Raw genomic sequence first — 27,116 nt, 5'->3', positions numbered from 1 at the left:
CAAAAACACTGGCTCTACAGAAAGAAGCTTATTTCAAATGATATTACGAGCCTGTCTTATCTTTAAAGTCTCATCAAATTGCTTTATAATATGATCAATCAGACTAATTTGCATAAATACATAGCTTTTATTTTACGTTCAGGCCCTCAAAAGGGGGTTGCTGGTTTAGGACTAAGTCTAAATTATTGCAACATTTTCTAAATAATGATCCTTTATTCTTAAGAACTTAACAGCTGCCACACACACAAAAAAATGCAATTAAAACACAATGAAAATACACTTTTGTTTGTGAGGCTGACAATAATATCTCTTAATCAGATGAAACTGAATTTCTTCTAGATATTAATAACTCAAATGTTTCTCACAGCCGAGTTGTAAATGGTGATATAAAAATACACAAGAAGCAAAAGTGGTTAATAATAACAATACTTTGTTTTAACTGGGTCTTGTGGGAAATGATCTCAGACTTATATTATTTTAAACCTCATAAGCAAACGAGTGCACTGGGACAAAAAGTGCATCGTGTTGTTATGCTGTCTGTTGTGTATTATTAATGTGGTGCACAGGAGGGCCTTTGAAAAACTGGAAATCCAAGTAACATTATCAATGTGCCATAAACTATAAACAAAATGTTTCGCATGAAATGTGACTTGTCCTATCACGTAACTGGGTAAAATCGCACTTTTTGTGTTTTGTGTGTTTATCGCCTCAAACAGTGACTGTAAATTGTTAAATAAAAATGCTTAAACTTTAAAAAATATATACTTTATATTTAGACACATTTAGTCAAACCGATAAAACCTAACATATTTAGGGCCGCTAAGGTCACTGCCTTTGAACAACTGTATCTTCCATGTGAGGACATTAATGCAGTCAGATCTACTACTTAATTTAGCATAATAAGGAAGGATTTTTGTAAATCATATGCGTATATTTTTTGCACATGCATGATAGAGCCAGCAGAGGTGGGATTTGAGAGGCACCTCAAAGCTATGATTATCCTGAGTGTCTCTGCCCAATAATGTTACCTGCTGGGACAGCAGCACTGCTCCTCTAAATAAATTGCAAGTGGCCTTGGGCAATAAGAGGAACCCTCCTTTGATCTGCCTGACTGCCAACGAGGAAAATGTGCAGGCAGTCAATCAAGCTCTTAAGGCTTTGCAACAATGGAGCCGACCCCAGTTTATTATTTATTTTTTAAATTGATGTATTTCATTATCACAAGGTGTCTGCTTGGTGGGGTAGTGGGGACGGGCAGGAAGGGAGGGAGGGAGGGGGGAGGGCAACATGATCAATAATTGATATGCGGTGTGAAAAAGCTGATTTGCTGCCTCTCCTCTGGTGCACTTGTCACTGGCTGTTGTCAGAACACATTTGCTTTGATGACAAATTTGAAGAAGTGAACAACAGCATCACATCTGATTACAAATTTAGCGAGTGGTGAAAGGCAGGGGCCCCTTCTTGCTGGGGCACTGTTTGTTCAGTGCGCTCTGGAGGAACAACTACCAGGGCTCTGAGGTGAGTTACAGTCTTGTAAGCAGAGAGATGAGAGGGGGGCTGAACTTTTTTGTCATGTGTCAGTAAACAGCGTGACTTGTTTGAAAGGCACCTGGATTACAGGGTGAAAAGTTGCTCTTTAAACCTTTAAAGCTTTGGGGCATGGGAGACACGCCACGTCAAAACAGAGTGCGGAGATGAGGAGTGAGAGCCAACTAAAAGCCATCGCTCCCCCTGGTGCGTCTGCTGAGAGACAGAGGAGTTTGTCCTGCTTTTCACAGCGTTTGGGTCATGATGTATGGTGGAGCATCTCAAATTGATTTAGTCAAATAAAGGAAGACACATGAACGCTTCAAACAATCCAGGTTTCCTGAAAGACAGCTTGTACTGAGGCAAAGAAAATCCCTCATAAACAAGGACTTGATTGTTACAAAGGTGCTCAAGACAAAAGGGAAGAACTGTGATTTAAATTTGTGATATTTTGAAGAAACGCAATATGTCGTCGGTGCAAAATGTGGCACTGGTGTGACACTTCTAGTGATATGCCTGAAAATAGATGCAGGTCATAAAACAAGCATAATCTTAGGAGGTACACTGGTAGTAAGATTTTCCTCTCAGGTTTGCACCTAAATCATCACCTGCGAGTCATCAGAAACTAACACAAAGTCTTCATGGTGATTTCATTGCTAAGAGCAGTTCTTAATTAGCCTAAATGTTGTTTCTTTACAATTACATGTACAGAGTGGGGCTTTACCACAAACTTTAAAACTAAATCCTGATGGGTAACAGGAGGAAAAAAACAAAACCACATATCAACAACTCAACATAATTGACAGCTGCATCCATTTGCTCGGTCCAAACCCCTCCAACCCCCCCTTTCCTCCTGCTTTTTCACTCTGTTCTTCCAACACCATTTCCTCTTTTAATTATCCCCCAGCAAAAAAGATGGAGCACATCAGACGCATCGCGGTAAATCCTGGCCCTGGCACGGGCTCATAGTGGCTCCTGCGTCTGGCAATCCCGATAGAGCCTGCGCGCTGGCAGTGACAAGAGAGGGAGGATGCCTGGAGATTTTCTGACAGAAAGAATGGAGAGGATGATCTCTCAGCAAAAGAGAGGTCCTCATTCTACTCCCGGCGTGGGAGGCTTTTTGGCGAGCGCGTTCCGATCATACCACATTTTCAGCACCAGATTAGCTAGTCCTCAGGAGCAAAACTCACATAGACCCCTTGTTTACACCTCAGTACCATAGTGTTTTTGTAATGACTGTTCAGTAAAAGAGCACATTGCAGGCACTGCAAGCACAGCTGCTCTCCTATCTCTTCCTACAACATTTTTGGGGTGAGACTTATTGTATATTGCAGGGTCAGAGAGACCACGGTGTGGATTAAGGGAATATGATTTATTTCGAATTGAAAGAACTCTCCTCTGACCTGAAATGTGTTTTACTGAATGAATTGCACATTTGCATTCTAATTAGGTATCAGCTACACGAATGGGTTTTTCTCTTGGAAGTTAGATACACAAAAAAGGGTGCGAGTTAACTAGTGCTGGGGTTGCTATCTGTCAAAGTTTCTCCTATCTCTGTGGGGTGCACATCAATCACAGAGGTCCCCAACTGACAGTCATTCTGCAGGCTAATAGTGTCGTCATCTCCCACGCGATTACACAGATTGCACAATGAGATCCTCGGACACAATGGAGCTGCAAATCTAGCCCCCCACTCTGTTCCCTTCTCCTTTCCTTTTCTTCCATCATTCTGAGATGAAGAGTGGAACGCTCCACAGCGGGTAGCTTTCTTCTCCTCCGGGGGGAACTGAGAAAGCAGGCAAGGGCCTCTGTGATGTTACTTTCCCTTCAGGGTGGGGAGGAGATGTCTTGTAGCACAGCTAAAGATGATCATTTGAGAGCCTGTGAAACAAGGTTCCCCTCTGGAAGCTACAGAGACACGGAGAGAGCCAAGGTCCCAACTAATGAGTTAGGGTTAGCTGATGTTCCTCGGTTATGAAAACGAGAACAATGACAATGGTGGTAGTGCCAATCAGATCTTTTTTTTATGTTCTTGGTTTAGAGATTGTATTGCACCTCAGTTACATGCAAAGGTCAGAGGTTAGGCTGAGCAGCAGCCTTGGAGTCCCACTCAAAGACACCTCAGCTTGCTACTATATCATAAAAGGTTTGAGCAAGTGCTTTCCAGCCAGTTTTCCTGTCATTCTGCTGCCCTCTTGCATCAAGACTGCGTAAAAAGATTTTACATTTAATAGGCATGATGAAAGAAATCATTAATCTATGAATGAACATATGAGAAATATCTAAACATTTGTTTCTTATATGCTCTGATAAAAACCTTTCCTCCCAGAGTAAGTATTTGCTCCAGAAACTCACAAAACAAAACAACATCCCATCTGATAATCTGCCACAATTACGCTGCACAGTGTGATGAAAGGATATCAATGATCTACTTATGTCATAGAAAAGAGTGCAGCTTCAAAAATGAAACCTATTGAAGCCTATGAGAGTTTCAAGTCGATGAGTGATCAAAGGAGCAAAAGCTTATCAACGCTGTTCCTTAACACTGAAACAGTGTCATATGGCTCTGGATATACTACCACAGTGGTGGTGTGTTTGGCCAGGAACAAAATGGCTATTGTGCTTTCTGAAAACATTTGCCTTTTTACACAGTTGAAGCTGCAAAAAGCACACAAAGTGGTGAGGGGGCACGAGCTCTTTATCCTGATGAAAGGCTAAAGGATGAGACTGACCTTTCTGGCATCAGCTGGGCTTTGGGAACACAATGCATGGCGGCAACTCTTTCTGGCCTTTTCCCCTTCAGCTCTGGGCTATGCTCACAAGCCAAAGACTCAAGTCCAAACATCTATCATTTTATACAAAGACTCAAACATGCCCCAAACCCCTCCTTTTATATCACTCGCACACACACAAATACACACAAACTGAGCAGTTCTGTCTGTACATCTGCAAACAAACCGGTCCCGTCTGGCATCATAGTACAACTGCAGGCTATGGAAGCAAAAAGAGACAACAGATCACTGTAGATTACATCAACACAAAAGCTTGACTCAGTCCACAGTATCAGCACCACTTTCCTTTAACAGGAATTGAACAACAATTACATTATGACCTGTATCACTTAGGAAACGCACCAGTCCAAACTCACTTAAGCTGAGACTGAATGAAAAGTCGCTATGTTACTATTTTCCACCCGTGCAAGACATGAAATGAAAACCATGACTTTGTTAAGCACTAGTTTAAAGAGTGCCCCCCAAAATGACCTAACCCACTGTACAATTTAAAGGCTTTGTTGTTGGGGGGCCACATACCTAAAGGGCCTTTGTGTGATATTTCAAAGGCTGCGTCACAAGGTCATGGCGGAATAGGTCATGCAAACACAGAATAGCACTTGTATAGTGTTCATTTTTGGGAGGGGTGGGGGCTGTCAATTCTATAGGTAAACTCTAGCAGACAGGAGATAAGGTACCCGTGGGCCGTCAAACAAAGGGAACATAGTTGGTATCTGAAAAGGTAAAGAGTAGTAGTCCCTGACGTGTCAGAGGCCTCACCGTCAGTGGGAGAGTATAAAAGGACCTGTAAGTGTGTCTGGGGCTATGGTGCGCAAACATCCACAGCCCTGCAACCATGGGAAAGGTATGAGATCACATGCAATATGGCAACAGCTTTGACTGGAGGGGTGAAGGAGGAAAATGGCATGATTTTGGGAACATGTGTCAAATATTGTAACAGGGAAAGAGATTGCAGAAGAGGGGAATAGAGGTAGCAAAAGTACTCATAAAATAGAACAGAAAATAGAACGGGATAACTCTTGGAGACTTATTTTTGAGAGAAAGAAAATATACACTTAATGGTGTTTAAAAGGGAAGCGTCTCTAGAGAACAACAATTAAATGGTATCCAAGTATGACAGATTCATTGTATTTGTATGACAGCAACAATGTCTGGCTCCTTAATTTTGAAAAGTTGGCAGTGTGTTCAGAGTGGACAGGCATACAATGTAGTACTCTTTAAATAAAAGACAGCTGAAAGAATTGTTTCAATTGCCTTGATTTTCACCTGTCAAACGCTGAAAATAGGGCTGGAGAGGCTTATACACAAGAAGTAATTGAGCTAGTTCTAGGGAGAGCAGTGACCCCTACAGCCCATTCATGTGTATCACAACCAGTCAATCTATATACCCAGCAGTAACCTGAGTGATACATGCCTCTCTCTCCTTCTCAAGATTATCTTCTACGAAGGCCGCAACTTCCAGGGACGTCACTGGGAGTGCAGCAGTGACTGCATGGACACCTTCAGGCATTTCAACTGCTGTAATTCCATCCGTGTCAGTGGTGGTCACTGGGTGGCCTATGAGAAGCCTTACTACATGGGATACCAGTACATCCTCGGCCCTGGCGAGTACCCTGACTACCACTGCTGGATGGGCTTCAACAACTGTATCCGCTCCTGCCAGATGTTCCCCCCTGTAAGTCAATCAAACAGACAGATAGGACTGGTAGTCCCCTACCCCTCCCCGCACCACTTCTCACCTTGTACATCAAATGCCGCTTTAGAAATGGATGTCAATCACTGGCCTTTTGATGTCATTTACAGGTACTCAGGCAGGTCATAGCATAAAAGTCTCTGTTGCAAGGCCCACAAGGAGACCCAGTCAGCGTTTAAAAGGAATATGATACACCCCCCATAAGACCTGGTGCCTTCATTCTAATTCTGTTAGTCACATTGAGTGTTTCTGGCAGTTTGGGGGGGGGACGGGGGTCTGATTCTGTCATGCTGCAAAAGAGTTGTTGCTCATTCTCAACTGTAGTTACTTAGTTAAAGGCATCAAGTAGTACAAGTACTCACTTGAATTCAAAGCTGAAGGATCAGCTGAGGAGAGAAAGCTCTTCCAAAGTGCTCTCCAGGGTTCACAACTACAAAAATAGCATAATAATCATGTTCTGATTTCTTTCACTTTCAGTATAGAGGATCCTACAGGATGAGGATCTACAACAGGCCTGACATGATGGGACACACAATGGAGTTCATGGATGACTGCCCCAACTTGTATGAGCGCTTCCGCTACCGTGACATTTACTCCTGCAACATCATGGAGGGTTACTGGATCTTCTACGAGCACCCTAACTACAGGGGCCGCCAGTATTTCCTGCGCCCTGGAGAGTACAGGGCCTGTGGTGACTGGGGCTGCCACAATCCCATGGTGGGCTCATTCAGAAGGATGAGGACTCTCATGTAATGCGCAACTCATATGAATATTAAACTCTTGGTTTTCAAACAATGTTGTCATTTGTGAGCTTTTTTGAACATATCCATGCAATATGAACATCAGTCTGATACACAGTAACATTCTTTGGCAGTTGATTTGCTACCCACGTATTATAATTTGCTAACCCAAAAAAAACCTCTACCTAAGTCACAATCTATATTATGTCCAATACCTATCGAAACAAACCAAACCTTTTCTCTTTGTTGCCCCGTCTATCCTCACAGCCTGCATGTATTCATGCCAATAAAGGCAGATGTTGCAACTCTTATTGTAACCCTTAGAGAAAGTGCAGTTGTACAGTATTTTCCATAGACAGACAGAGCTTTGACAAAGACAAAGCAGCTGCTGCAGTTCACCAGTCCTATAGTGTTCTGCAGTCTATAGAGCTCACTGTGCTGACACGACAAAGCTTTGTTTCACGTTTGCAAAGCCCTGATCCCAGCAGGGTCTATAAAGAGGTCTGGTACAGCCCAGCATCTGGCCTGGTCTGAACTTAACACAGTTACAATGGGCAAGGTAAGTGTGCAATTTAAAATATACATATATATAGTAGCAGAAACTCAAATATTTGATGTCATATACTGATCAATACTTAACTGATAAATACTGCAAAGACACTTTCAAAAAGAAGGTGTTTTTACCACAAAAAGAAATCTTCACTGAGTAATAACCTTTTCTGTGTAGAAATTAATTGGTCGGTAGTTTGAATAAATTATTTACTGTATTTTCAGAACATATACAGGGATGGAATAAAATGCTAGAAATGGCAAAGACTCACTGCAAATAGATATGTGTAAATATATGGATGACTATACAGGATGCTAAATAAAAACAGCAAAATAACAAATACTTTCATGCCTTTGTTTTCTGTTGAGGATAGTAAAAACTGCAATTATTTACTGAGCTTGTCTGAGTCTTAATTCCTGTGAAAACAGGCCAAGAACTTCTGACATATTCTTGAAGAATTTTTACGTTCATTAAAATGTGCCACTGCAATATTTTATTTTATTCAACTTTGCTTCTGGTACATCATTTGGGACATTTTTCACACTCCCTTAAGTTGATCTATGCCAGAATTCTTCACTTTCAATTATCCTATACAAAAACTTTGTTAGATAAAAAAAAAACTTGCAAACCTGACTCAGAATACTAAATAATATGGTTATGTAAGCCATGCAGACAAAAACATCATAAAAACAAATAATAAAATAACAGCTGGAGGACAGTTAACTGGTCATATAAGATGTATGTTGGTTTGCCTTTTGTGTAGCCGTGTTAATAATGTCCAACCATCTGTCATATGCAGATCATCTTCTACGAAGACAGGAACTTCCAGGGTCGTAACTATGAGTGCAGTAATGACTGTCCTGAGATGCAAAGCTACTTCAGCCGCTGTAACTCGATAAGAGTGGAGAGCGGTTGTTGGGTGGCCTACGAGAAGCCCAATTATGGTGGCTACCAGTACATGCTGCACAAGGGCGAGTACCCCGACTACCAACGCTGGGCAGGCTTCAATGACTGCATCCGCTCCTGCCGTATGGTACCACCTGTGAGTTTTAACTGATGCCCTACACTGCTTGCAGCAATGTTCCCATCAATGGTTTTCTGTGGAAGTGCCAACTTAGGATAATTTAGTTCTCAAGCCTAGCCCTACTGTTTCCACCTGTCAGTGCTAATACCTGTGGCTATTTTAAAACATCTCTTGTTGGCTTGACCTATAACTGCAATAAAAACAAATGTGTCAAGAAAAAAAAAATACTGGGTCATTGGATCCGGACAAGTTTAGTATGGGGGAAAAGTTTGTCCATCAATTTATGTAAAATTGCCATGTAATTCAACTAGACTGTGGTAAAACTTGAAGTTGAACAGATGTGTATATTCAGTGTCATTGTATTCTCTTATCATTTCTTCCTTAGTATACTGGGAACTACAGGATGAAGATCTTTGAACGGTCTGACTTTGGGGGCCAAAATCTGGAGCTAATGGATGACTGCCCAGACCTGAATGAGCGTTTCCACACCCGTGACATCTCCTCTGTCAATGTCATGGAGGGCTACTGGATCCTGCATGAACACCCTAATTACAGGGGACGCCAGTACTTCTTGCGTCCTGGAGAGTACAGGAGGTACAGCGAGTGGGGGAGCACCAGCCCTACCATTGGCTCTCTGAGACGTATCACTGAGGTCAACTGATTCCCACTTTTCTGTGTTTACCCTTATTGAGGCCAACTGTTGAGCTTTCCATCCTCTTGTTCCCCTACTGCCAACAGTGTTTCAGTGTGGTCACGGCACTGTGGTGTCCAAACCTGAAATTATACATTTTAATCATGGGGGTTTTGTTGCGTTTGATGTTGGGTTCTGGTTTTTGTTTGGTTGCTCTGCATTGTTGGGTAAAGTTCCTCCCAAACTCAGTGTGCAAGCAACGCTCACAGTAAATTATGATGATCTTTTTTGCTTTGGTCGTCCCATAGCAAAATGGTTTGCCTCACCAGTCCCCAACCTCCTGTCCTACTGGAATTACAATAAATGAAAACTTGATGAAAGTCAGTTAAAGTGAGCCTTTGTTAATGTTCTATTGACTACTACAGCTGTCACTATCAAAAGATCAGGGGGATAGGGCTTGTCATAAATCTGAGGCATAATTTCCTTTTTAGCATGGTGATTGAACTTTAGTTTCATCAGGCCACAGAGTTAGATGTGGATGTAACCACTAAGGTCCTCATAAGACGAAGAGTTTCTACAGTTTGCCATGATATTGTCATTCCACATACACAAAGAAAAATTATCAAGGAAACAGAAGCTTATTCTTTGAAGTTCAATACTAAAAGACAAAAAAAGGATATCTGAGGATGGGCATGTAGGAGTCTTTATGAGATCACATGGTACACAGTAAGCGCTTTGGGTCCATGAAAGATGCCCATATTAGATCCACATCACAGGGCCAGTGCCAACTCAAAGAGTTGGAGTCAAAGTGGCCTGGTATTAGCCTGGAGCATCAAGCTCTCTCAGAGCAAAAAACAAAACCCCGTCCACATCCCTGCTCATGCATTTTTCATAAGCCCAAGATACTCAACCCTTTCAGAAATAAATATCAATTATTGAAATTGTTAATTAGACACTGCGTAATTGGTGAAGATACACATGAATAAATAACTTTAACCATTAATTATTGATTCAAAAAAATTTGAAGCCCAGCAGGGAGTGCATTTGAGAATCTCTTAAGATCAAGAACAACAAGAAATATGAGTTTTGGCCTTGAGTAATGTCCAATTAAAGGACTGTCGGCTTTGCTGTACAAGTCCAGTGATTTGCCCTCATCGCTCTTCTTATATCTTTGGACAACAATACCCAGCAGCCAACACGCCATCAATGAGTGCAACATGGGATCTGATCAGCTGGGGTCTGGGAGCAATGCCAGATAAGAGATGAGAGGAAATTTACAGGCCTCAGCCATAACTGGAAGTTAATTTAAGGTCATGAAGGGGCAGTGGCTTCAAATATTAAACAAATTCAGCAAGTAAGCACTTTAGACTTAGACAGAACTGCAGAAAAAGAACATGTGTTTTAAGTTTTTTGTGTGAAGTTTAAACTTCACACAAAAAGTAAAGGCAAACAACCTAAAGGCTGAAAACATCTTTGCTTAAATTTTCAGTACAGTCATGTTGAATAATCTACTGACTTGGCCAACATTTCTTCATATATCATCATTGAAATCTGCCCTAAGGTCTCATAGTTGAGTGCTGAGGCCAGAACAACACGGCTATATAAAATATTTAGTTTCTGTTGAAACGGATGGTCATCCTGCACTGGGATCATCAGTTGGTAACATTTTCTACTTTTTTTTCCCGTAGAGCACAAGGAGAAACTTAATGCCCTAGTGTCTTGGTTTTTTTTTTTTTGGTGATGAAGATTTGAACATGGAGAATAAGCTGGGAATATGCACAATCTGATATACAGGGTTATTGCTAAGATATGATCATTGCAATACAAAATCAGCATTGACTTTTAAGTAAAATAGAGGCATTTGAGCACAAAACCTGGCAATGGAAGCTTTCCCTTTCACAACAAAACACTCCACAGTGCCCTGTTAGATACATATACAGTATAGCAATGCAACAACTACAGTACTATTACTGTGGCAAAAACTTTGATGTACAAGATATTGTAAAATACAGTTCTGTAATATAATAACACTTTGCATCAAACACTCAATACTCAGTGTCCCTGGATTGTTCCATCTCTACCTCAAGACATTTTTCAATTGCTTCACACAAAAGAGTGAGATCCGAGTTTTGTCTCTCTCTTCATCTCTGAACCCTTTGGACTTTGGTGATGGGAAGCTGATTGAAGGGTAAGTAGTGCGTTTTGGAGAATGAATTCTTTAGATGATAGAAAAGAGAAAGAAAAGGAAAGAAACAGAGAAACCCAGAACATAAGCCTGTGATTCCATTATTAGTCTCAGTTCTCCTTCTCCCTCTCCCTCTTTTCATTTGTGATGGCTGGATAATTAAACCTCTATAGTATTGTCTTCCATCTTCCTTGCCCCACTTCCAGCAATGTGAATTCCCCTATGGGCAACTTTAAAAAGGCCCTTTTTAGACATCTGTTTTTCAGATCAGTATGACTTTTTTTTCCCATTAATTTGTGTTCTTTGTGAAAGTAGAAAGACTAGTGCCAGGACAGAGATGAACATGCGCATAAAAATCCTCAACATTTCAACTGCAAAAATCAAAGAAAGTAAGAAAAATATCCAAATATTCTTTTTCAACATTTTTTTTTAATTCTACAATACTGCTATTAAACAACCCAAGCCAATCCTTAAGTGTGCATTGCAAGACATCAGATAGGAGCTCAGAGGCTGGAATGTTACAGAGCTTAATTTAAAAGCAGTTGCGTTCTCCCCTCCAGCTTGAAGGAGGCAGCTTGTCAATTACTGTTCCTGCTCTGACAGCGGCTTTGAGCGCCACAAGGAACAAACAGGAAAGAGGTAAAGCATGGAAAAATGAGCAGAACGTGTAACAGTGATCAAATAAATAAAACTGTAAATAAAATGGATGCATTCAAGCTGAAGTGCGTTTCAACTTGTAATGCTGTACAAAACTGGTATCAAAATAGGATACCATTTATTTTAATCCTGTAATTATGTTTTAATACAGGAAATCTCTAAGTTAACATTTCTACTCTCAAATGTCACCTTGTAGGGGAATAAGATCAGTATCTCAACTAATAAAAATGCTTGTACATTTAGACATATACAGAGAATTCACCCTGGCGTTTCAGACAGAAAACAAAAATGCTGAAATGTTATATGAGCAAGGAAAGCAGTTACAGTACGGTGAATTTATTGGCTCAACTTTGTGGTGAGCTTAAGGGAGTATATTTTGGTACTGAATATTTTGACATTCTCCTTTCTCATGAACATTTTATTGATGAAATTAAATAGTGTTTGTGAATTAGTGTCGGTTTCAAAATAATGTCCTGAGATTGCATCGTTTCATAATAATAATAATAATAATTAAGCACTTAAGCTTCCTTCCTTGATACATGTATGACAACAATTGTGCGTTTATTTTGTCTTACAGAAAATAACCCTAGTGTTGCCCATGGATAATGTATTATAGCGGTATCGTGGTGTGATCACCAGATAACACCTCCTGCAGGAGCTTATGAAGGTGACTTCATTAACTCATAAAAGCATCATAAGCTGAGGTAGAATTAAAAGACTAAACTCTTCAGTCAATGAACAACTTTATAATCTGAACAGGGACAACTTTCTGGTTGTGCTAATGAAATAGACCACTGATGTGAGCCTCCCGTCTCTGTGCTAGGTGCTGCAGAGGTTTAAAACAGTGACATCTGCTGGGAGCTGCTGGTGCATAATGTAAACCATTCTGACCAGCGTTAATACCAAGAGAGTGCTGTGAACTCTGGTCTAGTTGCTGTCTCTCTGTCCAGCTAAAGATTGCCCGACAGGCAGGTTTTCATGGAGGTATTTCATGGTACCGTTCTCAGAGAAGTCAGCTGCAGTGTGCCCATCACCTCTCAGGACCCACTTGGTGGTGAGCAGCCCCTCCAGGCCCACAGGGCCCCGTGCATGGATACGTGCCGTGCTAATACCAACCTCTGCTCCTGGAGACAAAGCCAGAGATGGTGGGAGAAAGAGAGAAAGGTAAACAAAATATCATGTGGAGAAAAAGCTTGCAGTTGTCTCGAGAGACAATAACAAATGAATATGGGTAAGAATATGCAGGCTGTTGTGAAAAGGAAACACAGAGAGAAAGGCACCAAAAAACAGATGATATGATGATAAAACCACAACATACCCAGTCCAAAGCGATAGCCATCAGCGAAACGTGAGCTTGCGTTCCAGAAAACACAGGCACTGTCCAGCTGCTGCAGGAATTGCTCTGCAGTGTCCTCTGTAGGAGAAAAAACAGCTTATTGGTGCTACTAGCTCACAAACTTCTACCTCTGATCTAACAGCCTTTTGACAACTATTCATTGTGGTTATGCAATAGAAACTGCATCTGAAATAATGGATTAATGCACAGAATAAAAGCAAAATCCTAAATAATTAATAATCTATTAATTGTGGCCATTGCAATTACACCAATTAAATACAGTCCATGTCATTTTAGCAGACACCAAGTGCAAACAATTCTAAAAACCATATGAAGTGTGAACATCCACCCCAAAAAAAAAAAAAAAAAAAAAAAACCCTGCAGATCATATCTATCATTTTAGACAGGATTACATTGCTGGGACTAGGTACAAACTGTCATCAGGAGAAATGCATGAAGTATTCAATGACTATAAAACCAATACACCAAATTTGGGTGTTAATTCTTTAATTGTAGTGAATTTAATATTGTAAGTGAATAAACTCAGGCTCCAATTGCTGCACAAAAAGTTAAGGATTTTTCTCTTGATGACTTCACAGATTATCAATTCACTAGTCTGTCATATCTACAATACCTATTTCATCTATTCAAAATACATCTGCACATTTTAGCAATGTCTACCTATTTTATCAACTGACTTTTACTCATTATCTATGCCTATGTCCATCAATAATATCTAACTCTCAGTGATCAACTTTGAGGTTAGCTGACAGTGACAACAATTAAGTACATGTCAATTAATTGAAGTACCTTCTGTGGTCACTAGATGGCAGCAGCACATCCTCCACTGCAGGCGAGAATAATCCTCAGTGTAGAGATGTTCACAGCACACTTTCTCCTGTATTTTTCAAATGCTGCTCATCGTTTCAAATGACTTAGATGAAAGTGTCAAATTTTCTGCGTATTTGTAAATTCCCCTTTAATGAGGCATTTGTACCTCAGTCTATTTCCATGCATTTTCAGTATGTACAGGACCTTTTTCTTTAGAATGGTTCAGTTTGTTGCAGTATATCCATGTTATGAACTCTGCTTTGAGCAGAAAAGTAAAGGACACTTATTTATTTTATGGGACACCTTTAGTTCCCATCAAGATTTCATGTGTTAGTGCTTCACTGTCCACATGGAATATGGCAATAGCCTTTAAAAACAGGAAATACTCTGCACGCTGCACAGAAAGGCTTCGATCAACACAAGTTAGAGAGATGCAGTATGATGGCTCACTTTAAAGACAAATGTGTTTAAACGTGACCCAGAGTAACAACAGGGACAGGTCTTTTAAACTGCGTTTTAGCATCTGTTCTACATTTTAAATGGACTCTGTCCCCTACATTGGAGTCACACAGGGAACACTCATCCTGACAAGTGTCAGTGCTCATTACTCGCTGTGGCAGAAAGTGGGAAGGAAAGGAAATGGATTCACAAGAGTAAGGAGGAGAACTGAGACACCTATATGATACAGCACTGAGCAAGACAAGATTGACCAAGACTGACAGGTGGTGCTTAGTAAAGTAAAATATGACTAAAATTAGAGAAGACTGCATATTTCCTGAACACACTTATGCCATTTTCAAATGCACAACCTGGGTGCAAAGTAGAATTTCTAAAAATACAAGGAGTAGCATGAAAATATTGGGCCACGTACCATTTTCTGTGATGATGACGTCTGTGTGGGAGCTCCCATACTTGTGGATATGGTCCACAGCCTCATGCATGCTGTCCACCACCTCCATACAGCACTCCAAGTCGCCGTACTCTATCCGTAATGACTTGGCCTCTGATGGGCTGAATGTCAGGTAAGAGGCGAACCGGGGGCCTGCATGAATCTTCACCTAGAGACATAATACAGATTTAAAAAAAAAAAAAAAAAAAAAAAAAAAAAAGATAAAGATAATGAGATGCCATGTACAACAATGCATATTTTAAAAAGTCATCTCATGGTGAACTAGAAAGTGTCTGAAAGAGTAGCATAATATTTTCTGCTCAAAAGTCAAATCTAATCAAATTTCTTCATCACATATTTTACTGTTGTGTATGAATTTGGTGCTTTACCCGTTCAGTGCGCAGCATGTCAATGATTTGGTCAAAAAGTGGGGTCCTCAGGATGTCTCTGTGAATCAACAGAGTTTCCATGGCATTACACGCAGCTGGGTAGTCACATTTGGAGTCTCTGACTGTAATGAGAAAATATCAGTCTGTTACTGATCATGTTCAGTGGTAGCTGTATTCTAACATTCAATAACTTGACAAGTTGTGTCATTTTAGTAGCACAGGAGAAATGTACACATGAACTTCTATAAAATCAGCAGCAAGATTCTAATTTGCTGACCAATCTTGATGACTTTGTCGATGCTGGCGTCTGAGTCGACGTAGACGTGACAGATTCCCTCGCTGTGACCGAGCACCGGGATGCCCTTGGCGGCTCGCTGAATGTCCCGCACAAGCTGGGATGAACCCCGAGGGATAATCAGGTCAATCATCTTGTCCAATCGGCATAGATCCTCCACTTCCTCACGAGTGCTCACCTAGCAGCAAAAAAAAAAAAGAATTGTGAATCACAGTATCTGCCATAGTCATTAGCAATACCCATCAACGCACAGCTCAGGTTCTCTCAGGCTGGTTTCTGACTGATTTAAGGTGATGCCTTTTCATCCAGACATCTGAGTTTCTCCATATATGAACTGTGCGAAATTAAATTTGTATTGTCTGCTAATAAATGTGCAGGAAACCAGTTGTACCAGCTGCACGGCCTCTCTGACTCCATGCATGGAAAGGGCTTCCTGGGTGAGCTGGTGGAGAACACGGTTTGTGTTGGCTGCCTCCTTGCCTCCCTTCAGAAGGAGGGCGTTACCACTGGCTATAGCCAATGCTCCCACCTGGATAAAAACACACAGGACGTGTGATTGTTACTGAAGTCATTTCAAGAAGGTCTAACAAGGATACATGTATTTGAAAAGTCTCAAAATCTGAAACTCTACGAGGAGAATTAAGAGAAATGTTATTTATATTGTAAAGTTCCAAACATAAGTGTAATCTGTTTTTTGCATTTGCCAATATTATAAATAACAAAAAATGTACAATTACAAAAATGAATACAATCTTTAAATTGCCAGGACTGTTTCTGTTCTCTCAGCTCTGCCTGTATACCTGTGGTAGGCAGTCAGGTCTGGCCTCAAAGATGACCAGGAGGACTCCGATGGGCACAGTGATCTGTTCCAGCTCTAGGTTGTGAGCCACCCTGGTCCTGCGCAGCACACGACCCACGCTGTCCTGGGCTGCCACAGCTATCTGGCGCAGACCTATGGCCAAACTGTTAAGTTTGGCTGGTGACAGACTCAGACGCTTAAGCATGGCTGGTGGCAAATGGCCTGTGGAGGGAGGGAGGCAGAGATAGCAGGGTTACACTTTATAAGGTGATATAGGATCAAACTCTTCTTGACTAAGGCCATCTATACAGAGTGATAAAGATGCCCTCTGGTGGAGGAAAAATTGATTAGGTTGTCCATTTGGATTTTTTAAAAACAAAATTATATCTTGACAAGCTTAGTGCAATTCAGATTGCAACATATGACAGATTCAAGTCTTTCCTGCCAGTGAAGAATCTGTTGATAAACATATGTTTATGGATAAAATAGCACCCCAAACTTTTCTCAAGTGAGGGCTTCTGCATCCTCTAAAACACACAAACTGAGAGGTTGGTGCGCTCTGCTACCTGCATTAACAGCCAGGTCCATGTCCATCTTGTTGGCAGCCAGAATCTCATCCTTCCTTTCAGTCAACAGCTCTGCTAGATTGCAGATGATCTCACTCCTCTGTCAACAGTCAACCAAACACAGGCAGGATGAGCATGTAGCACATTTATCCACAAGGGGTCAGTGTTTCTCTATGTCTGATGAGGGTAAACTTAGGACTAAAGTTTAAGTACGAGGGTTTATAACCTATTTAAACACATTTAAATACATAATAATGTGAGATCCTTAAAATGCTGACATTTACTGATCTAAAAATGGTAACAGAACAACAATGGACTTTCATTCTTATTCAAAATAATGTGTCACCTGGTCTGGGTGAAGAGATGCCAGAGTTCTTCCGGAGTTACGCGCCATTTCTGTCTGCTGCTCCACAGTCGGGCCTGGTGTTGAGTCAGGGAGAGGACAAACTTCAGTCAAACAGTTAAGCTACAGCAGCTGCAGCTTTGTTATGGCTGCAATAATACAGATATGAGGTTGAGTCAAAGACTCCATTAGCCAGGTCAACTCACCGGCAGGTTTGATCTCAGAGAAGAAGGTTCCCACCTTTTTGCCCTCCACAATGTCGGTGATGACGTGACCCGTTACTTTGGGGTGGGTTCCATTCGCAATGACCACTGAGGTGCCACCTTGCAGCGCCCACAGCGCAGCCTTGACCTGCAAACAGACAGAAACACACAAGTTAAATTTTAAAGGTCTCCTTAAAACCTCAACTCTCAGTCTTTATTTTTTTAAAAAAGGGGGTTAGTTACAATCTTCAACATAAATGTAAAAAACTTACTTTACATTACACAAAGAGATAATATTTTGTGTAACTTCTTTTCTCCTTGAACACAAGCAGCTGTCACAAGATAGCTACATTAACACTAGCCAATAGCTAACTTTACAATGGATAACAATGGCTATCTCCTGGTTATCAGAGGTGCAAAGTGACACTGCAGAGAAAGACTTACAGAGGACATTAAAAAAGTTCTCTCTTGTAAACATGAGAAGAAAACTGAAGTAGAAAAAATCCATAGTACAAAAGGCCATTCCCTTTTCTCTGATAAAGGTCTACAAAGATAAGATTTGAGCATGAACAGACATACCTTGGCCTCCATGCCTCCAATCCCAACTCTGGACTTTGTACCATAAGTGATGGACTGCTGGTCTCCAGGGTAAAAGATGTCAATGAGTTTGGCATCATCTGTTCCAGGGGGGCTGTTGTACAGTCCTAAGAAATCAACAGTTCTTATGCAACTTATTTGTTCATGCATGGGGAATACATGTTCAGCGTAACGCACACTTGATTCCCTTCCATTTTCAGTCGGAATATAAACTAAAAACAGGTGTTAATGGTTCTAATATATTTCTTTTAAGGAAAATACTTTCTCATGCTAGAGTTATTTTGTGTCAAGAAAATCTGCTTCCTAACTACACAGGCTTAAAGCTGAATGAACCCATAGCCATGCTACATGCACAAAAACACCTTATGTCAACCCCATCAGCATCAATTTCAAACATTGTGGCAGAAGGTCTGTGTTATATGACATATGACTCTCAGTTTGACCCTGAGACGGGTGTTTTTAGTTCCCCTCCCTGTAAAGAGCGCAGACAGATGGTGTTGTTATCTAACAGCTGATCCAAACTGTTGTTGTGGTAACATACCTTCCACGTCAGACAGCGCAATGAGCAAGTCAGCCTTCATCTCTACAGCTAGCCGCGCCGCCAGACTGTCATTGTCCTTAATGCTGATCACCTACAGAACCAGAAAATTGCTGATGTAAGCTCTCAAAGACAGAAAACCAATGGCAGAAGGTCAACCACCTGCCAATCTACTCATCTGAACCTTTTTTTAAACGCTAGAGTGGCAAGCTGATAATAAAAACAAATACTTAAACATTTGCATAGTGTTAAAACTGTGCAACATCTACTTCTATTAGTGAGCCATCTCTCTGCAGGACTGTCAGGGAAAATTTCAAACCCAAATCATCAACAGCCCTGAAGTCCAACTTTGCATGGCAGTTTTTTCTAGATGACACATAAATACAACATAAGACAATTCACCAACAAGCAATGTCATATCAAATATGATCTATTTTAGAAGTGTAATGTTAATATTTACATTCTAAAAATAAGTGGTAAGAATACTTTATTGGCTGTGGTAAAGTGTGGTTAAAGTGTGTAAAGAAAAGACAGAGAGTAGAGGTGCAATTATCTTCAAGAAAAAGATGCGTTAGTAATTCCTGCAGGAGGACAGGAAAAGGCGACTTCTACCTACAGAGGTTAGTCCTGGCCCCTTCTGATGGTACCTCCTGACCAGTGACCGCATGCACTGCCCTCCATCCCCTCCCTGCATGCACATGCCTTAATGATTGAGGGTGGAGCAGATGAGGTGAGGCAGGGTGGCAGACGTCTTTCAGCATGTGTGTGGATGGTGAGAAAATATTGTAGCTAATGAACAGCGCTTGTCTAAATAATCACTGTCTCTGCCGACCCCCTTCAGCACCCCCCCCCGCTGCCACTGCTGCCATCACCACCAGCAGCGTCAACCCCACGATCTATGTACCCACATTTACCCCCTGCAGGTCGCTGTTGGGCTCTGGCGGGGGCACCACAGCGTCGTTGGTGTTGATGATGGGCACGATGTTCATGCGCAGCAGCTCCTGCAGCGTGCTGTTCAGGTTCTGCCTCTTTTGGTCATCATGGAAATCCAGATTTGTCACCAGGACCTGAGCAGCACAGGAGGGAGGAGAGAGAGCAGAGAATTAACGGAGCAGCAAGGAAGATTAAAAGATGTTACTCGGAATAAAATACATATGCTTCTCTAGCATTTCAAAGTGATCATTTTGCTATGAAGTAAATATAAGTACCTGCGCGGTGCAAGTGCTGTATTGGGTGAACATGGCCTCATAAAGGGCCATCAGGCCACTCTGTCCTGCTGCAGCACAGGCCCGGGCCTCCAGCACAGGCAGAGACTGCAACATAAATCCAGTAAATCCATCTGGTTACACTGCTTCTTTAAGTAAAGAGATTATCTCTCCAGCTTTTTGGGCTTCGTAGAGACACAATTCAATCAAACCATGCCGTGCCTAATGATGGTAATCTTATCTTGCATGCAAATATGTGAGTGACATGTACTGTATGTTTGGCCAGGTGAACACACAGAACACCTTAGACCGCAGGGCAATACAATGGTACCATAGCATAAACTGCAGAGTTAGATCAACACCAGTTTAACAGCCTCAAAAAACATTCAACATTAAACTTCACAAATGTAGTATTTATTGGAAGCTATTGCGTTGTATTACATGATATTGAAGAAGTGTCACATGTACTGTGTCCATCCACTGTATATTGCCAAAAAAAGCCTCTGGTGCTGATTTTTGTTATAGTGATTTACTATGACATCAAAGTGCCAAGGCACTGAGGATCCATGACTCAAAGTTTCAACCCACGGAGAACAGCTGCAGTTTTCCCTTTATGTGACTTGGCATTGATCTATACTTTAATCATCAACACATTCCGCCACCCTTTTCTTACCATGTCTTTGAGCTGATTGTGTCCGGAGTGCAGCGCCTGTCGGACACTCTGGGACAGCAGGATCTCATGTCTTAATCTTTGCTTGCCAAAGGCCACTGCTCCACTGGTGACAATCATCATCTCCCTGCCTTGATTCTGCAGCATGGCCACCTGGACGACAATGCAACCAATTAGGGAGTAATTGATCACAGCTGGGAACAACAGGGGTTCCTTTTTTTTTAGCCTTAAAAGTTCACTTCACCCAAATTAAGAGAAAAATTCTTATTTAACCCTGTTGATAACTGCTCATGATGTTATTTTTGTTTTATTTGTGGATATTAAGAAATATTCTTCTGAGATTTCTGCCTCCACCACAGCACAACATGGATGAAAGGAAGTACGCTCATGGTGCTCAAAGAGAGAGAGAAAAAAAATGATATGTTTAAAAATTCAATGCATCTTTCCAGAAACAAAGCAAGCAGCTTTCACTGAAACTACTTTCTACCAAAGAGTCTCTATACCTGTTTAATCCATGTTTTGTGGATTCTCCAGGATAGCAAAGACACAGAAAGAGTTTACTGTTGAATATTTTATATGTAATAATTTAATGACATGTCATTTTACCTACTGTATTATCATAGAAAGATATCTCAAAACCTGAGTCTTTTGTTTGTTTGTTCTTTTTTCTAATAATGGAAGGTTACAGTTCTCCCAAACATCTCATAGACAGTTAGACATGAAAAGTTAGAATCAGGGGGACAAAATGTAGAAATATTTATGTTTGAAAGTGTCTACAGAGCAACATAAACTGCAGTAGATGGAAAACAAAATCATGAATAGCCACTGATGGTTTTCCATAACACAGAACTTGAAACCGATGTTGGAAAAGCGTTAATTTCCTGCTCATCCTCCTCCTCATCAAGAATTTTCTGCAGGATGCTAATGTTCTGTTTTACACTCTTAAACTGTGGAATGTTTTTAAAAGAAAACTAAAGACCTATCTTCTAAATCTGGCTGTTATAATGTTAATATGTTATAGCCTTAATATTTGAGTTTTAACCACTATCATATTAATTTTTATCCCTTGTGTTTATTTTGTTTTATTGACTTTTTAAATGATTTGTTCTTAACTTTTTATTGTTTCACCTTGAAGCACTTTGAGCTGCAGGTTTTTATGACAGGTGCTATATGAATACAGTTGAGCTGACTTATTTAATGTGCAGTCTGTGTTGGCTATGTACTCCTCACCTGCTCCACAATGGAGGCCAGCCTCCCCAGAGCCAGGCCACATTCATCGCCACGGGTGACCACAGCGCTCCCGAGCTTGACGACGATCCTCTTGGCCTGACGCAGTTCACCGCGGTGGGCAAAGGAGCTGCCATGGGCCCTGCCCTGGGGAGCTGTGTAGAGGGATGAGATGTTGACTGAGAATTCACCTCAGCTGTCATCTAATATGTGGGGCTCTTAGTTAGGAGATTCATTCTTAACAACAACAAAGAAAAAAAAGAAAGTCTGATGATGATGAAAATTATGATGGCTGTTGATTCTTCTTCTTCAAAAAAAAAAATACTAACTAGTAATCTGCTGAAATAAACAAACAGTGCAGGCACCTTTAACTTAACTAGACTTTACTTTCAAGAAACTACAAACCCAAACAAAACACTGCAAACATTACAAAACTGTGCAAACAAGCATGTTTTGCTGGGCTTTCATTTCATCAATTTACATGACTGAGGCAAACACAGTGAAGCCCTCCCCTACATCCATATGTAACCTGGGAAACAGATAATCACAGCCTTCAAACTGCCACATCAGCAGGGTGAGCAAAAAGCCTGTGCTGACATTACACATCTCTGTGGAGCAATGAGGCGCATGAGAGAGACACGGGCAGAGAGAGAGAGAGAGAGAGACAGACAGACAGACAGAGAGACAGAGAGACAGACGAGAGAGAGAGAGAAAGGCCTGTGACATCTTGTACAGACTAGATAGGGTCAGAAAACTCCTTGCACAAAATCTCAAAGTTATCACAGCATATTTCTACAGCCGTTTATCAGATGTTCATCTGGAATTCACCACATCTGCCTACACATACTTTATTAATAATGTTCGTGTAGTCACAGACATACAGTAATCATGAACATGTTTATTTATTCATTTACTTTCACAAGAAAGGCCTTTTGGGGTATTTACTGTGCCCATCATAATTTTCCAAAGCCGGAGGTGACCTCAGCAGCAAATCCTCACATCTGAGAAGTCGAAACCATGTAATCATTTGGTATTTTTGCTTGATAAATACTTAAATGTTTAATCAAAACTGTTGTTGATTTTAGGACTGAATAACTACATTATGCAATTAGTCTGTTGATTATTTTTCAAAGTAAAGGATGAATAGTTGAAAATAGTAACAAATATCCATCACAGTTTGCTAAAGCCTGTAGTGTTGTTTTTAAAATGCTTGTTTTGTTAACCAATGCTCCAAAATCCTAAATATATTGAGTTTACTATTGCATAAGGTAAACAAATGCAGAAAATCTATAAAATGTATACGCTACACGTAGAAAATGTTTAGCATTTTTGCTTGAAAAATTACCTAAAATACAATTAAATATTTATTTAAATGGTTTCCAATCTATAGCGTTCTGTCAATTGACTAATCAAGTAATCAACTAATTAATAGAATCCTCTCTTTTCATCTAAAGATCTGGGGTCAAAAGTTGGTTGTGTTACTTTTCACTAATCCAGGCTGCTGCGTGAGATGAGACGTGATGGCTGTGAATGGACGGCAACAATGTACACAGAATTTACAGGATGGGGATATACTGTACAATATGACAGTGTGGTGGTGTGGCTTTGCTTGCCTTGTGTCAGTGGTCTGGTGAGCAATCGGCATACGTGTCTCGGGGAACCCAGCTGGATCCTTGAACAAAGGGTCAGCCTCTGCAGCAGCATGGTCAGTTTAAAGCCTCTACTATCAGAGACACATACAGAGTGAGGAACATACAGGCAGAGACAAACCAACATCAAAGATATTACAACTGTGATATATGCCTGAAAAATTAAATGAGTATTAGATTCATATAAATTGTAACATGTAGTCAAAATATGATTATCCTACTAGTTTCCAGCATAGTAAAGTAATTAAGAAGGTTTGCTCTTACTTAACCTTGTGAAGTCCTAGTTTCTTCTTCTATCCTGTGTTACGTCTTCTATTCAGTCTTGTTCATCTTCTTGAGCACGTTATTCCTTCATTTATAACACAAATAGTTTACAGAGAGGTGGGTTCAGTATCTACACGACTCCTCCCCTGACTGACTGACTAACAGAGCTGCTGATGAAACTGTCACTGCAGTTTGCAACAAGTACAAACGGACCGTCAGTCCAACGTTACCCCTTCGTCTGTAAATAAAGTCCCGCTAGAGTTTCAGGGAATTATTTAATTCCTCATTCTTGGCCGGGGTGACATTAAATTTATAAATGGTACTTTTCCACAGTAAAACCCTCGTAAATTGGCGGTGAAGTGGCAGGATCTGGCGTCACTCAGGCCGGCCGGCGAAATACGGAAATAAAACGGAAGTGTCGTAAAACGCTGACGTTTCAAAATAAAACTCCGCTTTAGGGAAAAAAAAATAAAATAAAATGAACAAACATGAAAGCACAATTTCAAAGATTTGGGTCAGTACAGTGTCCCCTTCATTCCCATTAATAACAGGGATGTTCTTTTATCTTCTAGGCCACCAAACTGTTAAATTCTCACAAGTACTCAGCTGAAAATCAATTTCCCACATAATGATTGCTGGTGATGATTTAAAGATGATGACTGAATGTGCTATTTACTGTTATATGTACCTTAGTGTGTGTGAATGGAAACTGCTCAATCAGAAAGGTCATAACAGAGAGAACAAATTTGGTTCTTAGTGTACTGTTAAGGCCAGCACTAAAAATGAGAGAATAAGAGGCCACCAAAAGGTCTGCAATGACAGAGTGAGAGATAGCATTTGACCCTATGCATTGCTTCGTCAACTACCAACCCAGGAGACAGATAATAAATTGGTAAAGAAAAATGAAGGATGAGTGGAGATGGTGGATGGGTGTATGGATAATGTTAAAACCATGGACGCATGTCACTTGAGCTGGCTCCCTCTGTCCTTCTATCCTGTAAAAGTTTATTCCATATTATTTTAGATTTCAAGTCTTTGGTTAATTCTGATATGATTATAATATGTTTGAAGCAGGAATGTATTGATGTACTGATTGATTTAATTTAGAATTGTTCATTGATTTCTGTACTCAAGATAATATGATAGAATTTGACCTGTGTATAGTATATATTTTCTCTCAATTGTAGAAATGAATTCACTCAACTATATCTGACTGACTGAAGAAAAAGAGAGAATAAAAGTTTTCAAATGCTGACAGGTTCTACTTCTGTGCCCATATCAAGCCCAGTGCATTACTGTAAAACAGGAACACAGCTTATGTTTAATTAATGTAGAAAAATCTTGAAGTATAATTGATCATTGATTTCAATTATAAATTCTGCATTACACAAAACTAACTCCATATTTTACATTATAGCAATATACAGACACCACAATTTGAAAGCAAAAGCTTGCCATAAAGGTCTCTACTGTTTATGAATAACTATTTTGTAATAGTAAGACAAGGGTGTTAGTTTTTCCATTAACTTGTCACCTTTCATTTTCACCATGTGATAGAAAATTCTCTGCTGTCGTGATGAAAGTTTTCTGTACCTGCACTATCCTGCTGTGACAAAACGAAAAGTAACCCAGAGCAGAGTTGATTGACACTGTCGGACTCCCACTGCCCTTAGGACCACAGATAACTAAATTGGCTCCTGCAGCTCTGGTTAAATGTGTATTATTCCATTAGATCTGTCCTGGTCTTTTCTCTGTTGTCCGCTTTCGCCCTTTATCTGTTCTTCTGTGTTCCTCCCTCTCTCCGCTCTTTTATCTGTCCATCTGACTCAGAGGAAGAAACTGACCCTCACCTTGCTCCTGGCTCCACTAATCCACTCACTATACTGTGTGTGTGTGTGTGTGTGTGTGTGTGTGTGTGTGTGTGTGTGTGTGTATGTGTATGTGTATGTGCGCGTACAAATAAATAAATAAATATATTAATGTGCTTATATTTTTAAATATACATATACAGAATGTTTTACTTCTTCATGAGGTTGTATTTCTAAATGGAGAATTTTACAGCTCTTATAATTTCATGATTTCATTTCATTTCATTTTTATGCCCAAAAACCACAAACACTGAATGTTTGCAGACTCAGATGTAACTTTGAAGTGAATTTAGTATGCTTCACATTCACATTCTGCCAAGAAAGAAAACTCTCAACCCATTTTACTTCGTTTGACTTTCACTGTAATCTCCAAATATCCTAATTTGAACAGTACTGCATGGCAGAATTCCACTTCCAAAATGTCTTGTCTCCCTTGGACACTGTAATATTTTGGATGTCTGATGAGGGTCAGTGTGTGTGTGTGTGTCAGTGTGTGTGCGTGTGTGATTCAGGTTCAGCTGCCAGGGATGAGCGAGGTGTTAAGAGACTCCTGGGGAGAATATATTTGATTACTACATGGCTGCGTTCCACACTGGTTCAGCTGCTGCTTTGGGAAATGCTGAGAATGAACTGTAAATAAATTCAATCAGGGGATAGAGCTCAGTGTTTTGTCAGCTGGCCACAGTGACTAAGGATTTCAGAAAAACAAAACATTTTAAAGGAACAATAAATAAGATTTTCTCGATTCTCTAACACAAAATAACCATAATATTTAACATCTACAATAAAGTGAGGAGATTTGTGGCCTTCTTGCTCTGCATGTCATGTGAAGCACTACATTTATGTAGTGGAGCATTTAATGACCTTTTTTAAATGTAAACTGTCACTTGTGAACAAATGGCAGAAGCCTTCAAAATTTCCACAAGGTTCAGTGATTGAAATCAACAATATACCCCTTGAAATGGTTTTTATTTCATCATAAGAAAGAGATTTGTGATCTTGTGAAATGTCTTGTTTTTTAAAAACTCTTACAGTTCCCAATGCATGCAGTATATGCAGACACAGACTTATTATATACTGTTAATCTGATTATCTACAATGAGCATCAATCTATACTTGAACATGCATAAAATAATGTGTGTATCAAATAATTAAAATGTATATTTCTCTGTATATATTAACCTATATTACAGTTGTGTTTTAATTAACAATTTTGTATTTTGTCTATAGTCATTTGAAAGCAGCATTGAGACTTTTCCTTTCTCTTGCTACCACTTTCCATTCCCAATCTCTCTGCCTCTCAATAGAACAATACCAAAGTAAAATGTCTGACAGAGACTAAAACAAACCTGCTTGAAAGAAACAAACAGATCTGTCTCTAAGACAAACAGGGTTGCCTATCGTTTGAGTGTAAAAGGCCCCTTAGAATGATTGTGGAGATACAGAGGGCCTTTGAGGGGCGAGTGGAAGACCTGAAAGCCTCATGAGGAGTCCATTAGTAGGTCTAGTGTTGGAGGAAGCCCCCTGATCTGATGGTATCAGCGCCTCGGGGAAAGTGAACGGAACAAATGCTATCAGGCAGCGACGCAGGCCCAAAAACAGGATCGCTATCTCTGCCCATGAAACTCAAAGAGTAGCCCAAAGCACA

General features: G+C 40.4%; 3 protein-coding genes across 7 annotated transcripts; 2 read left to right on the top strand and 1 right to left on the bottom strand.

Annotated features, from left to right (window-relative positions):
* The first annotated feature begins 1,115 nt into the window (after positions 1–1,115).
* crygmxl2 (crystallin, gamma MX, like 2) lies at positions 1,116–6,765 on the top strand. The gene is given in 4 exon segments (XM_051066562.1): positions 1,116–2,643; positions 2,645–2,681; positions 5,671–5,994; positions 6,490–6,765. Coding segments are annotated over 4 exon segments (723 nt in total). The 5' UTR covers positions 1,116–2,557.
* Positions 6,766–7,786: 1,021 nt separating this feature from the next.
* Positions 7,787–11,786, top strand: crygmx (crystallin, gamma MX). The gene is made up of 2 exons (XM_018703299.2): positions 7,787–8,344; positions 8,712–11,786. The coding sequence occupies exons 1-2, from the start codon at positions 8,096–8,098 to the stop codon at positions 8,985–8,987; spliced, it is 525 nt and encodes a 174-aa protein (XP_018558815.2). The 5' UTR covers positions 7,787–8,095; the 3' UTR covers positions 8,988–11,786.
* Positions 11,552–23,986, bottom strand: aldh18a1 (aldehyde dehydrogenase 18 family, member A1). Of its 5 annotated transcripts, XM_018703268.2 has the most exons (19): positions 23,601–23,986; positions 23,301–23,410; positions 21,691–21,842; positions 20,464–20,613; positions 19,794–19,898; positions 19,494–19,652; positions 18,589–18,679; positions 18,030–18,154; positions 17,454–17,598; positions 17,251–17,324; positions 16,905–17,004; positions 16,340–16,560; positions 15,931–16,068; positions 15,522–15,717; positions 15,245–15,366; positions 14,838–15,024; positions 13,946–13,982; positions 13,118–13,213; positions 12,778–12,923 (listed from the first exon to the last, which is right to left on the bottom strand). In XM_018703268.2, exons 2-18 carry the CDS (start codon positions 23,389–23,391, stop codon positions 13,138–13,140), a joined length of 2,169 nt encoding a protein of 722 aa, XP_018558784.1. In that variant the 5' UTR covers positions 23,392–23,410; positions 23,601–23,986; the 3' UTR covers positions 12,778–12,923; positions 13,118–13,137. The 5 variants fall into 5 exon arrangements, with proteins under 5 accessions (XP_018558779.1, XP_018558782.1, XP_018558780.1 ...); XM_018703263.2 differs by lacking the exon at positions 13,946–13,982 and having other exon boundaries at positions 11,552–12,923; XM_018703266.2 differs by lacking the exon at positions 13,946–13,982 and having other exon boundaries at positions 11,552–12,923; positions 19,500–19,652.
* Positions 23,987–27,116: the final 3,130 nt, after the last annotated feature.

Source organism: Lates calcarifer, linkage group LG23 (assembly GCF_001640805.2).
Source record: "Lates calcarifer isolate ASB-BC8 linkage group LG23, TLL_Latcal_v3, whole genome shotgun sequence".
In the NCBI taxonomy this organism is placed as follows: Eukaryota; Metazoa; Chordata; class Actinopteri; family Centropomidae; genus Lates; species Lates calcarifer.
This window is presented reverse-complemented; position numbering and strand designations above follow the sequence as displayed.

What these genes read in the sequence shown, in the direction of transcription:
- crygmx (XM_018703299.2), top strand. Translation starts at nt 8,096, where the DNA reads ATGCAGATCATCTTCTACGAAGACAGGAACTTCCAGGGTCGTAACTAT. An exon ending in CCTGCCGTATGGTACCACCT is followed by an intron (nt 8,345 to 8,711) that starts GTGAGTTTTAAC and finishes TTTCTTCCTTAG; the next exon opens with TATACTGGGAACTACAGGAT.
- aldh18a1 (XM_018703263.2), bottom strand. Translation starts at nt 23,391, where the DNA reads ATGCTGCTGCAGAGGCTGACCCTTTGTTCAAGGATCCAGCTGGGTTCC. An exon ending in CATCTCTTCACCCAGACCAG is followed by an intron (nt 17,005 to 17,250) that starts GTGACACATTAT and finishes GACTGTTGACAG; the next exon opens with AGGAGTGAGATCATCTGCAA. An exon ending in GACCTGACTGCCTACCACAG is followed by an intron (nt 16,069 to 16,339) that starts GTATACAGGCAG and finishes GTTTTTATCCAG; the next exon opens with GTGGGAGCATTGGCTATAGC.